Source organism: Notolepis coatsorum (assembly GCF_963971535.1).
Source record: "Notolepis coatsorum genome assembly, chromosome: 12".
In the NCBI taxonomy this organism is placed as follows: Eukaryota; Metazoa; Chordata; class Actinopteri; order Aulopiformes; family Paralepididae; genus Notolepis; species Notolepis coatsorum.
In genome coordinates, this window is record NC_140176.1 from 14,141,130 (window position 1) to 14,155,843 (window position 14,714).

Genomic DNA, 14,714 nt, shown 5'->3' on the forward strand with positions numbered 1-14,714 from the left:
GAGAAACAAACACACCGCGGCTCACATGCGCTGCTCTCTGGCGAAACACGACAGTGGCGGAGAGAAGGGGAAGGAAGACTGAGAGAGAGAGAGCGGATCACCACGTATATATATATATACATTTCTAAAAATAGCCGTCCAATGAACGCGAGCGGACTCGGAGTTAAATTCACCAATTAAACAAGCAGACAGGAGCACATTATTACAGGCGCGGCGGTGATTGGGTCCACTGTGGATCTCAGCTGCGCTCCGGCGCGCTGGGCCGCGTCCATTGGCTGAGGGCGCGCCGTGCGTAACGGTGCGGCGGGGGGGGGGGCGGGGCCGGGGGGCGGGGCCGGGCCGGCTGCAGGTTTGAATAGAGAGGAGCAGCAGAGCGCAGGGCTCCGTGTGCTTCAGTGCGTGTTTATTATAACAGAGAGAGAGAGAGAGAGATACACTTGCAACACAGCGGAGAAGCGGAGAAGCGGAGAGGATCCGCGCGTCTAGAGACACAACGCAGTTTTTTTTTGTTGGCATTGCGCGACTGCAGAAGAAATAACACCGACAAGGATTTGTTCGACAACATTTATACCGAGGCTTTTTTTTCTTCTTCTTCTCTTGGTATACATCTCTATACGCTTTAAAAAAGAAAAACAATTTTCAAAATTTTCAAAATTTTTCAAAATTTTGGAGACTTGGACACTTTTTGAAATGGATGTTCTACCCATGTGCAGCATATTTCAAGAACTTCAGATAGTTCACGACACGGGCTACTTTTCCGCCTTACCGTCACTCGAGGAGTACTGGCAGCAGGTACTAATATTATTATTATGATTATTATGATGTATACAGTTTAGTGCTTGGGGGAATGACTTGACTTGTAAAGAAGGCAGCTGTGTTTATTCAATCCACACTGCTTGTGTGTTTGGCTTTCGCGTGTCAGTGACGCGCGCTTTCATATACATGATAGTAAGTTTGGTTTAATTTAAATCAACTTGTCATCTTTACGCGCAGAATTTGAGTGGTGTGTGTGACGGTGTGATGATCGGAGCTTGTTTACTCACAGAAATGCACGTTAGAGAAAAGCGATGCGCACATCCACGTAGTGATTTGTTCTTTTAATTTCCGTTTTCCTGCTTGATGTATAAAGAAGCGTTGCCTACCTGTCAACTAGGCACTAGATCATCCTGTCAACGTTTGACAGCTGAAGTCTAGGCTCCCTCTCTCCCTTTCTCTCTCTCTCTCTCTCTCTCTCTCTCTCTCTCTCTCTCTCTCTCTCTCTCTCTCTATCTCTCTCTATCTCTCTCTATCTCTCTCTCTCTATCTCTCTCTCAAGATGAATGGGTTCCGTGAAGCAGCAGCATGATGATGGTTTATTAGTAATCGGCTATATTTTGACCTGTATTTTTTAAAGCAACAAGACTATCTTGACTTGTATTACAAAGTATAGCATTTTCGAATTCATTCAACAGTGAATTTAGGAAAATCACAGCGTTTGGAGTGAAGCCTCTCTACTGCTGTTCAAATCTTGGCCAGGAATACAGAATTTGTGGGCTTAATAAAAAAAAAAAAAAAAAAATGTGAGACGCAGACGCAGTTGATATGTGAATAGAAATGGATCCACTTTTCCTTCAGGCGTTTGTCATGTTGGCAAGGAGCCAACTGCGCTGCTCTAGTCGTAGTATTTCAACAGCAGTAAAGAGGCTACACAACACACACTTGACATATTTTATGACGCACTTTCACGCTGTCGTTCCTTACAACAAGAGTTAATATTGGTTCAGTCTTTTCCACCAAACTATCTGTTTCATGACACATTGTATTTCATCATCATGCACACACTCATTTGCATTTGAGAGTAGACTACACACCATATAAGGCTATCAAAATGTCAGCACTACCCACTTCCTGTTCACAGAGGAAAACATTGTCAAAAAAAAAAAAAAAAAAAAAAGGATCAGAAGTGGATTATTTTCATCTGTCCTGTCAACACTGTTCTTCGCGCCTCAAAATGAATGGGCCATATACTTTCCCCCATAAGCTTTTTGAGTAAAACATTTGAACTAGTGTGCATTTTTGTAAAACATTTGAACTAGTGTGCATTTTTGCAAATGGCCATCTGGGGGGGGGGAGGAAGGATGTGATGCACGTCAGGCCTGCTGTGTGTGCTGCGCACGAGGAAAAACAACTGAAGGGCTCGTCTTGGAGGGGAAGTTGGGTAGCTTCCTTTTTTTAGAAGGGGCCTAAATGTGGTGAATGAGTCATTCCGCCACCGAGTTGAGAACGAAGTGTGTTTTAGCTTTTAGCGCCTCTTCTTCTGCAGCGATAGGCACTTATTTTTGCCAGTCTGCACTTATTTTACCGGTTGACGGCTCAGTTCCAATGAAGTTACATCCCACTTGACACAACAGCCTGCCTGGACTTGGTCATAACATGACTTTAATGTTCTCTAGTGCGAGGCAGAGTTGAACAGGTCAAAGACCTCCTTGTTTTGGACTCCCAATTTCACTCTATCCACACCATATATAATGTAGAACGCAGTTTGGGTCGCATTCCCACTGTTGTTGAGGAGTGAACGAATGAACCCTTGGTTGATAATATTATGAATTGTGCGCATTTGTTGGGAGGTTTTCTTTTGCGCGTGTGGATACATGCAGTTAAAATAAGCTGCGAATTACACCGTACATATGGTTCTGCCTGGGATACATGCATGTGCATGTCTCATATCTTGGGAATTCTTGTGATTTCAATTAATCCCTGTCATTCAGATACTGGTGGTATATGCACCAGTTTCACCAACCATTCCTGACTTGCTTGGGCGAGACTCAGACTTATTATTACGTTGCTTCTCCTGACGTGTGTTCTTTTCCATTTGTGTTTTTGGCCACTCATCCAGACATGCCTGGAGTTGGAGCGGTATCTACAGAGCGAGCCTTACGTCGTCTCCACCGCCGACCTCAAGTTCGACGGCCCGGAGGACCTCTGGAGCAAGTTGCTCTTGGCCTGCGGCGACAAGGCCAAGGCGGAGTCCGACCCAAAGACCCCTCTGGCCCACGAGGAGGACAATCAGGACAACAGCCACAGCGTCTTGGACACCCACAGCGTGACGTCCGACGCCAGCAGCGAGGCCTCGGACAGCTCGGAGGAGCTCTCGCCCACGCACTGCTTCACCTCCAACCCGCTGGGCGGCTCGTCGGTGTTGGTCGGCTCCTCCGGGCCCTTCAGCCCCTCCGTCATCAGCACTCCCCCGTCCTCGCCGGAGGCCGCCTCCGAGCACGGTGTGTCGCAGGGGGGGTGCGGCTGGGGCGCCGCCGACTCCGCGCACTTGCCGGTCAAAATCCGGACGGCGGGGACCGGGAAGAACTCTGAAAAGACGACGGGGGGACTGGCCTGCGGGGATGCGGCGGCTGCGGCGGCGTCGCCGGACGGCCGGAGGCGGGTGCACCGGTGCAGCTTCAACGGGTGCCGCAAGGTTTACACCAAGAGCTCCCACCTCAAGGCGCACCAACGCACGCACACAGGTGAGGCGCTCGGCCCCGACGACGGGGTCCATTGTACATAATGATGGAGACGTGCAAAAAGGCCTCCCTATTGTCCCCCCCGTGAGCGGAACCAAGTGACCGAGTTTATATCGTTGCCTTCACCCAATCTCATATCTCATTGAATGGGAAGGGATGGGGGTGGGGGGGGGGGGGGGGGGGGGGTGGAGGCAATTAATTTAGTCTTTTCACCCCGGCGGACGGCGTCTGTGTCGTCGTGTAATTAAAAAAGGGCCACATTGCGCCGCACATGTCCTTGGCCCAGAGTGCCGGGAGCGTTAGCTCTGCATGGCCGGATACCTAAACTGTGACCTAATCTATCTGGAATGTGATGGGAGTAAGTGAGCCAGTGACCGACTGACTGCCTGAGCGAGCGAGTGAGTCAGAGAGGGAGGGAGTGTGTGTGAAAGGGGGGGGGGGTGCACACAGGGGATGAAAGGGACTTGGTCCTTGAAAACGGATAGGGTTTCACTATGGGAAAGGGGGCTGGGGTGACTCGAGCTGGACGTGGGTTTGAATGGTCACTTGACTTGTTTCTTCTTTTTGATTAGCGGCGTGAAATTGCACGTGTGTCTCTCTCCGCAGGCTCTCTCTCTCTCTCTCTCTCTCTTTTGACCCACAATGACCCCCTCCCCCACCACCACCACCCCCACCCACCCACACCACATCATGTAACCCATAAGAGGGCCTTCTGCATTCCTGGCATATTTAGCATTGCATAAGACGTAGCTGGCTTGTGATCCAACAGGTTGAATGGAATGTAGGTTTCTCAAGTGACTCCTCAGCCAACAGATATCCCCTAGGCCGATAACTTCTAAATGCATTTGAATAACAACAGTGCTGGCTTAAACTAAAGAAAAAGAGAGACAACAGCCTCTTAAAAAGCCTAAAAGCCTAGCACCAGTACTTTTTGTACAACCAATTTTTTTGTTTGGCGTTTTCCCTGGACTGAAATGTTAATATTTTGTATCCTCTTCTTCTGTCCGTTTATCTTCTAGGCGAGAAACCATACAGGTGTTCGTGGGAGGGCTGCGAGTGGCGTTTTGCACGAAGTGATGAGTTGACCCGACACTTCAGGAAGCACACCGGGGCCAAGCCATTCAAATGCAGCCATTGTGACAGGTGAGAGCCCAGTTCCTCAGCCTGAGAACACCTAACTCACCCAGGTCCCTCAGCCTGAGAACACCTAACTCACCCCAGTCCCTCAGCCTGAGAACACCTAACTCACCCAGGTCCCTCAGCCTGACGACACCTAACTCACCCAGGTCCCTCAGCCTGACGACACCTAACTCACCCAGTCCCTCAGCCTGAGAACACCTAACTCACCCCAGTCCCTCAGCCTGAGAACACCTAACTCACCCCAGTCCCTCAGCCTGAGAACACCTACCGTACTTTTCGCACTATAAGCCGCACCTGACTATAAGCCGCAGCAGCTAAATTGAATGATGTGTACATATAAGCCGCACTGGACTATAAGCCGCGTGTGTTTTAATGTTTAATTACCATATGTAAGGAGTGGAGCCTGCGGCTTAATTTGACTCAACACGGGAAACCTCACCCGGCCCGGACACGGAAAGGATTGACAGATTGATTTTTGATGGCTCTTTCTCGATTCTGTGAGTGGTGGTGCATGGCCGTTCTTATATTGAGCTTTAAGTTCCCACCTCTACAGAGAATGACTCCCATTGGGACACAATACTGTCGGACAAATAACATTAACTCATTTACAAGTTGTATTAAGTTTAGCAAATAAGGGAACAGATAAATAACATTTCAATGCGGTAAAAAAGCAATATTTAGATTTTCGGGTTTTGTCCACATATAAGCCGCACCGTTATATAAGCCGCAGGGTCGAAAAATGGGGAAAAAAGCCGCGGCTTATAATCCGAAAAGTACGGTAACTCACCCCAGTCCCTCAGCCTGAGAACACCTAACTCACCCCAGGTCCCTCAGCCTGAGAACACCTAACTCACCCCAGTCCCTCAGCCTGAGAACACCTAACTCACCCAGGTCCCTCAGCCTGAGAACACCTAACTCACCCAGGACACCTAACTCACCCAGGTCCCTCAGCCTGAGAACACCTAACTCACCCCGGTCCCTCAGTCTGAGAACACCTAACTCACCCAGGTCCCTCAGCCTGAGACCACCTAACTCACCCAGGTCCCTCAGCCTGAGAACACCTAACTCACCCAGGTCCCTCAGCCTGAGAACACCTAACTCACCCTGGCCCTCAGCCTGAGACCACCTAACTCACCCCAGTCCCTCAGCCTGAGAACACCTAACTCACCCCAGTCCCTCAGCCTGAGAACACCTAACTCACCCAGGTCCCTCAGCCTGAGAACACCTAACTCACCCTGGCCCTCAGCCTGAGACCACCTAACTCACCCCAGTCCCTCAGCCTGAGAACACCTAACTCACCCCAGTCCCTCAGCCTGAGACCACCTAACTCACCCAGGTCCCTCAGCCTGAGAACACCTAACTCACCCAGGTCCCTCAGCCTGAGAACACCTAACTCACCCAGGTCCCTCAGCCTGAGAACACCTAACTCACCCCAGTCCCTCAGCCTGAGAACACCTAACTCACCCCAGTCCCTCAGCCTGAGAACACCTAACTCACCCCAGTCCCTCAGCCTACTCACCCGGGTAGAAGGAAAGCTCAAAGCCCTTTATGTTAATATAAAAAAAGGGGGGGAAAAACGCACTTCTTCAAACAATATCTGGAAACTACTAACCTTTTGTACACTTCTTCTTTTACTATGATGCACGTGTTGCTATTAAATAATCTACTGTGCCTATATTACTACCTACTATGCCAATATGTCTAATACTACTATGCACTCAAGTTCGACATTGTTTGACGAACAATATCACTTAACCCTTAGCTGCCAGAGTATAGTGCCCTTCCTGCTGACTCGTTGTACAGAACTTGTAAGTCGCTTTGGATAAAAAGCATCAGTTGCTTCATTTGTGTTATGAGACGGGCTCTAAAAAGATTCGAAAGCAATGAGTCTGATGTTCTAAAAACAAATTAGAATAAATTATTTTAGACTTCCCCCCCCCCCCCCCCTCCGCATTTTTCTACCAGAGATTTCTTCATTGGTTAATTGAATTGAACATACCAATGCCTATGATCTTCTATGGGGCCGGGTCAAATCAGCCATAGCAACCCAAGAAGTCATCGCTATATTTAGACTCTTGGTATTTTTCCCATCGGATTGCTCTTAATAAGAAGTTCAGTTTTATTTCTCATGCCATTGTGACGGCTCTGTTCTAAAGGCCAGATCTGTCTCAGCTTGGCCGCGGCCGAGAACTGGGTCAATGGGTTCCCATCTCTCCCGTTGTGCCTCTCTCAGCATAGCAGCAGCCCCGTTGCTTTTCCATGCCCGTAAGCAAACCTCTCATTCTCTATCTCTCTATCTCTCTCTCTCTCTCCCCCTCTCCCCCCAGGTGTTTCTCCCGGTCCGACCACCTGGCCCTTCACATGAAGAGGCACATCTAGAGCAGGGCAGGCACAAGACCGACCGATCGACCCGACTGACGCAGCGAAGGGGAAGAAAATCGCTCGTCTCCTGTCCCCGTTCTCTTGGTCGAACTGCCCCCCCCCCCCTAAGAGCAGAGAGGCGGGAGCGTGTTTCCAAAGCATGCCATTTTGCACCATACTGATTACCCAGTGCCTCCGGGACCTTTTTTTTGGGAGAAAGGCGCTCTTGAAGGTTTGTCCGTTCTGCGACAACAGGACAAAAATCGTGGATGGAAAGAAATTGATTCTTTTTTTTGTGAGAGAGAGAGAGAGAAGGACTTTTTAAGGAAGAGAAAACGAAAAGAAAAAAGAAAAAAATCAACAAAGACACACGCAACATTAACGAATGAATGATTTGTATGTATGGTGCATGATGTTTTTGGGGGCCAATTCCCGAATAGCAGAGATACACTGGTACTTTACAAAAAAAAAGAGTAAAAAAAAAAAAAAGATAAGCTGTCTGAGGTAAGCATGTGTGCACTGTGAATGTCTGAGACTGGCTGACTGGCCTCCCCCCCCCCCCTGCGAGGAAACGGAGGAGAGGATTGGATCGGAGAGGAGAGAGTGAATGGAAGATAAGAAGGGGGGGGGGGGGGGCTGGTCCCAGCGTTGCTGTGGACTGAATGGGGTTTTCTGGGGGAACAAGTTCTGTTGTTTCTCTGTGGTCATGTGAGGGGGTGGGATCTGGGTTTTTTGCCACTGTTAAGAACTCACTGTGGCGAAACCGCGCTCTCAAAACCCAGCTCACGGGTTCCAAAATCTGTTTCCGGGCGGAAACGAGGAGGTTCTATGTGAGGTTCTAAGGAATGACATTTTGGAGCAGCTCAGGAGATGCTACTTAAAAAAAACACATGTGAGTTCCAGGAACACTGGGGGCGGAGCTAACGGTGTGCTCTCCGTTGTGACTGGTCAAGAAGACTGATCAGTCAGGGGGCCCAAATCCCACCTTGTCATCCGTATGAGAGGATCTTTTGTTTTTTTTTGTTTTCTCTTTTCTTTTTTTGGTGCAGCTACTAAATGTGCAATGTGTTAGGTAGCCTGTTTTTTTTCTTATTATTTTATTTCCTTACAAGCTACAAAAGCTCATTTTGTATAAGCTGTGTGCTTTAGAGGTATACCACAACTATACTCCTAACGTCAGTATCATAGACAGGTGTTGCATGGTTCTAGGGTCTGTTCCAATTTTCCTGTTTCCACTGTAATCAGGACTGCAACTGGTTTTCAAAATAAAGGTGCAGCTAAAAATGCGAAACGGTTAAATGTTACAATATTGTACATAAAGCCTTGGACATATTTTTCATCCCATCTTTCATCTCTGGTCTTGGCTGGAGGTGTAGTTATTCACCACTGCTTACAACATAGAAAATCATTAATTCCCCCCCCCCCCCCCAGTCATCTTATGCCTTGAGGACAAATTTTGATTTATGTACATTTTTTTTTATTTATTTTTTTGCTATCTGATAATGCACTGTTGACCTTAATGGTGCCTTATGCAAGTGACTTGGTCCTGTGGTGGTGGTGGAGGGGTCACATGTTGTTGTATGGGGGATTGGAAGAGCTCGATCAAGGTTCAATTACATAAAAAAAAGAAAACGTGCACCTCTTGTGTTCATTATTAACAGCTGCCCCACACCGTTTATTTTCTCCAATCGTGAATATAGTGGTTATTGTTGAGAAAAAAAAAGGAAAAAAACATGTACAGAAAAATGACCTTTATTGATTCGGTTGCTTCTGTGTCAAAGCGCTGTTTTAAATTGATTACAGTATAACACGTTCACTTCGAGTCAAAGAGATTTGTGTAAACGAGACGCACCGCTGTACGTAAAGAGCACTTAAATGGGACTTATTATTAAAAAAAGACATGTACTACTGTGTAGTATCTGCTGTACTCCGCTCTAAAGGTACAACATGACCCCATGAGCAGAGGAATTTAACGTAACGTTTCTTTTTGTATTGGGACAACGCTGAATTGGAGTAGAATTCAATTGGGCTGCTTTAACAAATACTGGGGCATTTCGCTAAGAAACCAAGACCCACTACATCCCCATAACCACCCCACCCCCATGACCCTCTATCCCCACTATCACCCCACCCCCATGTCCCCTGACCCTCTACCCCCCCCCCCCTGTCCCTCCATCCCCACGGTCATCCCACCCTCATGCCCCCCCTATCCCTCTGTCCCCACTATCACCCCCCCTGTCCCTCCATCCCCACTATCACCCCCCCCCCCTCTGTCCCTCCACCCCCCCCCCCTGTGCCACTATCCCCCCGTCCCTCCTTCCCCACTGTCGCCCCCCCCCCCCCCCCCCCCCCTGTCCCTCTCCCCCCCCCCCCCCCATCCCCACTAGCGAGACTGAAGGAGAGAAAAAAAGGCTAAAGATTTATTGTAATTAACAGGCTGCAGTTAGACAGGCCTTGCCTTGTACTGCCTCTCCGTAATGAATTGCTAAAGGCTTTGTTGGCATGGAATCTGTCACAGAGTGCTGACTGTGTAGGTTGGTTATTGACCTGTCTGGGGAGTGTTGTTTTAGCCCAGCTGCTACAGTATTATGAAAACGGAGAGGGGCCGTGAGTGTGTGTGTGGGGGGTGGGGGGTAGAGATTGGCCATTCGAACTGACACATTGCCGACATACATACAGGATTGGGGGGAGGGGGGGAAGCCTTTGCCCTTAAACCTGTATCTACATAGATTTTTCATCGAGGGACGGGTGGCCGTTATGCTACTTAGCCGACGATAAAGAGACCAAGAAGAACTTGAGAATAATCTGGCTACACTTGAAGCTTGGACTCTAGGATCAGTGATCTATCGCCACCACTCACTCGATACCGGGGATCTTTGACAAAAAAAGGAATCCGATGTTGCAGCAGGGTTGCAGTGTAGCGTGCTCCGACAACATGGATTTCAGATCGGGGGTTGGCGTCAGAGACGGGATGCGTAGGAACTTGAAAGTGCTTTCGCTGCAATAGAATTTCGAGCGGTGGCCAGGCCTTTTCTCTCCCGTGGGCAGAGAGACGGGAACGTCCTTTACTTTCCTATAGCGGCAGCCGATACCCATTCAGGTCGTGATTGAGCCTTGATTCAGCCTTCGTGTTTGCTTTCATCTTTAACCAACACGTTCCATCGCTTCTCTTTTCTCTCTCTATCTCTCTCTCTCTCTCGGATGTGTTCTGTCCTCACAAACAGTTCTTTGTTCTCTATGGAATCTTTGTACAAAAAAAAAAAAGAAAAAAAAACTTTTGTAAAATTGTTTATGTTTATGCTTTATGAAATTTTTATTTGAAATTGTTTTGCAAAATTGTTATATTTCTGTATGAATGTATTTTTTATTGGAATAATAAGAAATTCTTATCAGACTTTTATCGCTTCCCTCGTCTTGTGTGTTGATTTCCTCTTCAGTTGCGCTTCAGTCCCCCCTGTGATGCTGCATGTGATGCGTCGCGAAGCGCTGATGCTTGTGTTGGGATGAATGTCCGTCTACACACACCTCCGCTCCGGCGACCGGGACGAGAGTAGATTAAAAACCGTGTCGCAGTGGGAGAGAGAGAGCGAAGGCACGTTTCTGACACCCCCCCCCCTCCCCCCTTGTCTTATGAACGAGGGATGCGGCGTGTGCGACGAACACAGCAGGTGCCTCGTTTTGCGTCATGAATTCCTAAGCCATGACTTAGGAAATTGTACAAGACGTATTATTACCCAGCTTTATCATTACTTCCTCCTCACATGTCTCGTTCGGCTATATTTACCCGCCGCCGGGCAGCTCTGTTTTCAACGTCGGTCCGGTCGTTCCACTCTTCTTCCTGACTTGTAAATACCGGTGTGAAAAATAAAGCTCTGCAGCAACAACAACAAAAGAAAAAAGAGCTAATTATATCTTTGGTAGAAACTGGTTACTAAACGCAGACCCACCTATCTCCTAGTTGTGCTAACTCTGGACACGTTTACATCTGGTTTGGCTTTTTTCTCCAAACACCCTCTTAAAAACAAGTAAAAATTATTTATGAAAACATTTATCTTTATAATAATGATTTATTTATTTTCATGTACAACGTCTTGCAGCAGTGGTTTCGGGTTATGTCAGCCACTGATGGTTAAGTCCTTAGAGCTATAGCTAGCTTCTCATCAAAGCCGTTTAAATAATTTATCTCCATCTCTCACAGCCCATGGCATTTAATTAGGGAGGTATTTTTTCTTCTCATACACTTGTTAGATAATTACTCTTCTTGGCACAAATAATGATCCAAAAACAGTAATGGATAAACCAAAAAGAGCCTGCTTTTTAGTCAACAAGCCAAGAAGAATGAGAGAGATGAAAAACAGCATCTACTACCCCCTACTCTGCTCCCTCGCTTGTGATCACCAGGTGGGCAGGTAACTCTCGGCTCCTCTGATTTGCAATAAAAAGCTGTCTTGTTTTCTTTAATTGAAGCTCTGCCTTTAGTCGTTAATGAAGCTCTCGTTGGAGAACCTCCCAGCTCTGGAACGCCTGGAGAATGTTGTTATTGCCTCAAATGCCGCAGTCCCTTGATCTCCTAAAGCTGCAAGTTAATTTGATATATCAAGTTCAGAGGCGTTCACTATCTGCTTATGCTGCACACATGCACAGCCACACGGAGCGATGCAGCATGCGGAGAAACGCTGATATTTCCCTACTGTATCCACGTAAACCTTAAGTGCATCTAGATGCAGATAATAGTGTTAAATGTCTGTGCTCGGCCGGCTTGATTGATGGACTGGAGATTTCACAGGTGGTGTTGGTCTTCTATAGAGGTCGTATTGTCATTCATCTGCGGAGAGAGGGAATAGGTCAGCTGTGGCACATTCCTATTCCATTTAGCCACGACTCACATTCCCTCCACATGAAACAGGAACGAATGATAATGGATATAATGTTTCCCATAAATGTAGCGATGGGATCAGTGGTTCTTTTGATGTATTAAGAGAGTACGTACCATCGCACGGTTTCGTAACCTGGCCTGAAACCCCAGGGATTAGGGGTCGGTAAATCACTTCTATGTGTCACCGCATACCTTGACACACAGGGAAATACCTTCAAGATCTGGGGTTGTGATCATTATAAGAGAGAGAGAGAGAAGGTTTTGGTGAGAGGACACATTATGGGTACTTGATGTCTTCCATTACACAACCAGCTTCATCACCAATTGATCAGGGGAGTGATCACTTATTTGTGTTCATTTTACAGGCGTGGTTATTTGATGCACTGGGCCATATACCTTTCTGGTGTTTGACAGGAATTGAAAGTAATTGAACTATTTTCCAACACTGATTTGGCGAGTGTATTGTACCACATTAGTGGACTTTGTACCATTGTCTTTTAATGACCCTGAATCTCTATGTGTTACTTGTGCATTACTACTTTACCATTACCGATGGATTACTACTTTACCATTACTGAGGGATTACTACTTTACCATTTACTTTGTGTATTACTGAGGGGTTACTACAAATCATTGGTAAACAAACGTAGTGCTGAAAATATACACTTTCTGACAGGGTTAGGGTCTTTACTCTTGGCTACATTTGAAAAAGAAACGCAACATTAATGAATACGTTCTGTATTCATCTATTTATGGCGTGATATCAATCTCGTACCGGTACCGGACCGCTTGGGCTTAAGGGGTTAAGGATTACTACTTTAACATTTCCTTTGTCTAATTACTCAGGGATTACCACTTGACCATTACTGATGGAATACTATTATAACATTTACTTTGTGTAATTACTGAGGGAATACTACTATAAAATTTACTTTGTGTAATTATTCGGGGATTACTACTATAACATTTACTTTGTGTAATTACTGAGGGAATACTACTATAACATTTACTTTGTGTAATTATTCGGGGATTACTACTATAACATTTACTTTGTGTAATTATTACTGAGGGATTACTACCATAACATTTACTTTGTGTAATTACTCACGGATTATTACTATTATAACATTTACTTTGTGTAATTATTACTGAGGGATTACTACTATAACATTTACCTTCTGGTTGAAGGCCCAGCAATTGTGATTAGTGAAATAAAGCATTATGCAAAACTGCCAGCAAAAAATAGCAGAGCGGGTCTTGGAATCCAGGAGATTGCCTTTGCTGGAGTGGAGTGCCATGCTACCCGCTCGGAGCCTGTGGACTGTGGAGGGAGGGAGGCAGGGCACGCGGCGAGGTAAACGAGGGGAAATAATAAGGAAAGAGAAGGTTATCGGGCCCTGAGCCGGCTCATTCAGCCAGCCAGACTGCAAGTCATCACATATGCAGGCTTTACTCTGAAAGAGCCGGCGTCAGGGGTTCTCTCTCTCTCTCTATCTCTCTCTCTCTCTCTCTCTCTCTCTCTCTCTCTCTCTCTCTCTCTCTCTCTCTCTCTCTCTCTCTCTCTCTCTCTCTCTCTCTCCCCCTCTCCCCCTCTCCCCCTCTTCCCCTCTCTCCCTCTCTGGCTGTTAATAGGGTCCATTAGGGCTGAGGCTGTAGGGGAAACGGGACCGCAATCAGAGGTCATTGACCTGCCATTATGTTCACCGTTAGTCAGCAGCACCATCATCACAGCCACTGCCAGTAATACTACCGTCATCGTCGGCGTCATCATAACGATTGTCATCATGATTATTATTATCGTCGTCATCCTGCAGGTCATTGTCATCCTCATCTTCATCATCACCAACGTCGTTATCATCTTCATCATCAGACGCCATCATCATCCTCCTCACCGCACTAGCCCGACGATACGCTCCCTCCTTTTGAATCCCCATTAAATAATGCATATTTACTTAAATGAATCCAGCAGTAAATTAGATTCCTCAACTAATTACCATGTTGCAATTAGTTCCAGACGGGGAGAGGATCTGAGAAACGTGGCCCACGGAGAAGGACACAAGTGATCGTTGTTGTTTTTCCTCTTTCCTCCGCCCTAGACATTCTAAGGAAGAGGCACAGCTTCTTTCCCCTTTCAACACAGATTCATTTCAGTCACGACAAAAAACTATAAAGGTGCCTTGATGCGTTTGAAAATGGAGATGCAGAGGAAGAGCGGAGCCCTTAAAGAGGAGATTTGCGGGGCGATGCGGTGTACGTGCCTGGCAGGGGGGGTATCGGGAGACATGATGACATCACTGACACATGACTCTGTCATGAAACTGAGGCTTGAGTAGGCTGAGTCACGAAACTCACTTTGAGTAAGTCACTAAACTCAGGGTTGGTAAGTCACTAAACTCAGGGTTGAGTAAGTCACAAATATCACTTTGAGTAAGTCACTAAACTCAGGGTTGAGTAAGTCACTAAACTCAGTTTGAGTAAGTCACTAGACTCAGGGTTGAGTAAGTCACTAAACTCAGGGTTGAGTAAGTCACTAAACTCAGAGTTGAGTAAGTCACTAAACTCAGGGTTGAGAAAGTAATTAAACTCAGGGTTGAATAAGTCACTAAACTCAGGGTTGAGTAAGACACTAAACTCAGTTTGAGTAAGTCACTAAACTCAGGGTTGAGTAAGTCACTAAACTCAGGGTTGAGCAAGTCACTAAACTCAGAGTTGAGTAAGTCACTAAACTCACGGTTGAGTAAGTCACTAAACTCAGGTTTGAGCAAGTCACTAAACTCAGAGTTGAGTAAGTCACTAAACTCACAGTTGAGTAAGTCACTAAACTCAGAGTTGAGTAAGTC

General features: G+C 46.7%; 1 protein-coding gene across 1 annotated transcript; it reads left to right on the forward strand.

Annotated features, from left to right (window-relative positions):
* Positions 1–424: 424 nt before the first annotated feature.
* On the forward strand, positions 425–9,254 carry klf6a (Kruppel like factor 6a). Its single transcript, XM_084325709.1, has 4 exons — positions 425–792; positions 2,876–3,500; positions 4,517–4,640; positions 6,965–9,254. The coding sequence occupies exons 1-4, from the start codon at positions 691–693 to the stop codon at positions 7,014–7,016; spliced, it is 903 nt and encodes a 300-aa protein (XP_084181835.1). The 5' UTR covers positions 425–690; the 3' UTR covers positions 7,017–9,254.
* Positions 9,255–14,714: the final 5,460 nt, after the last annotated feature.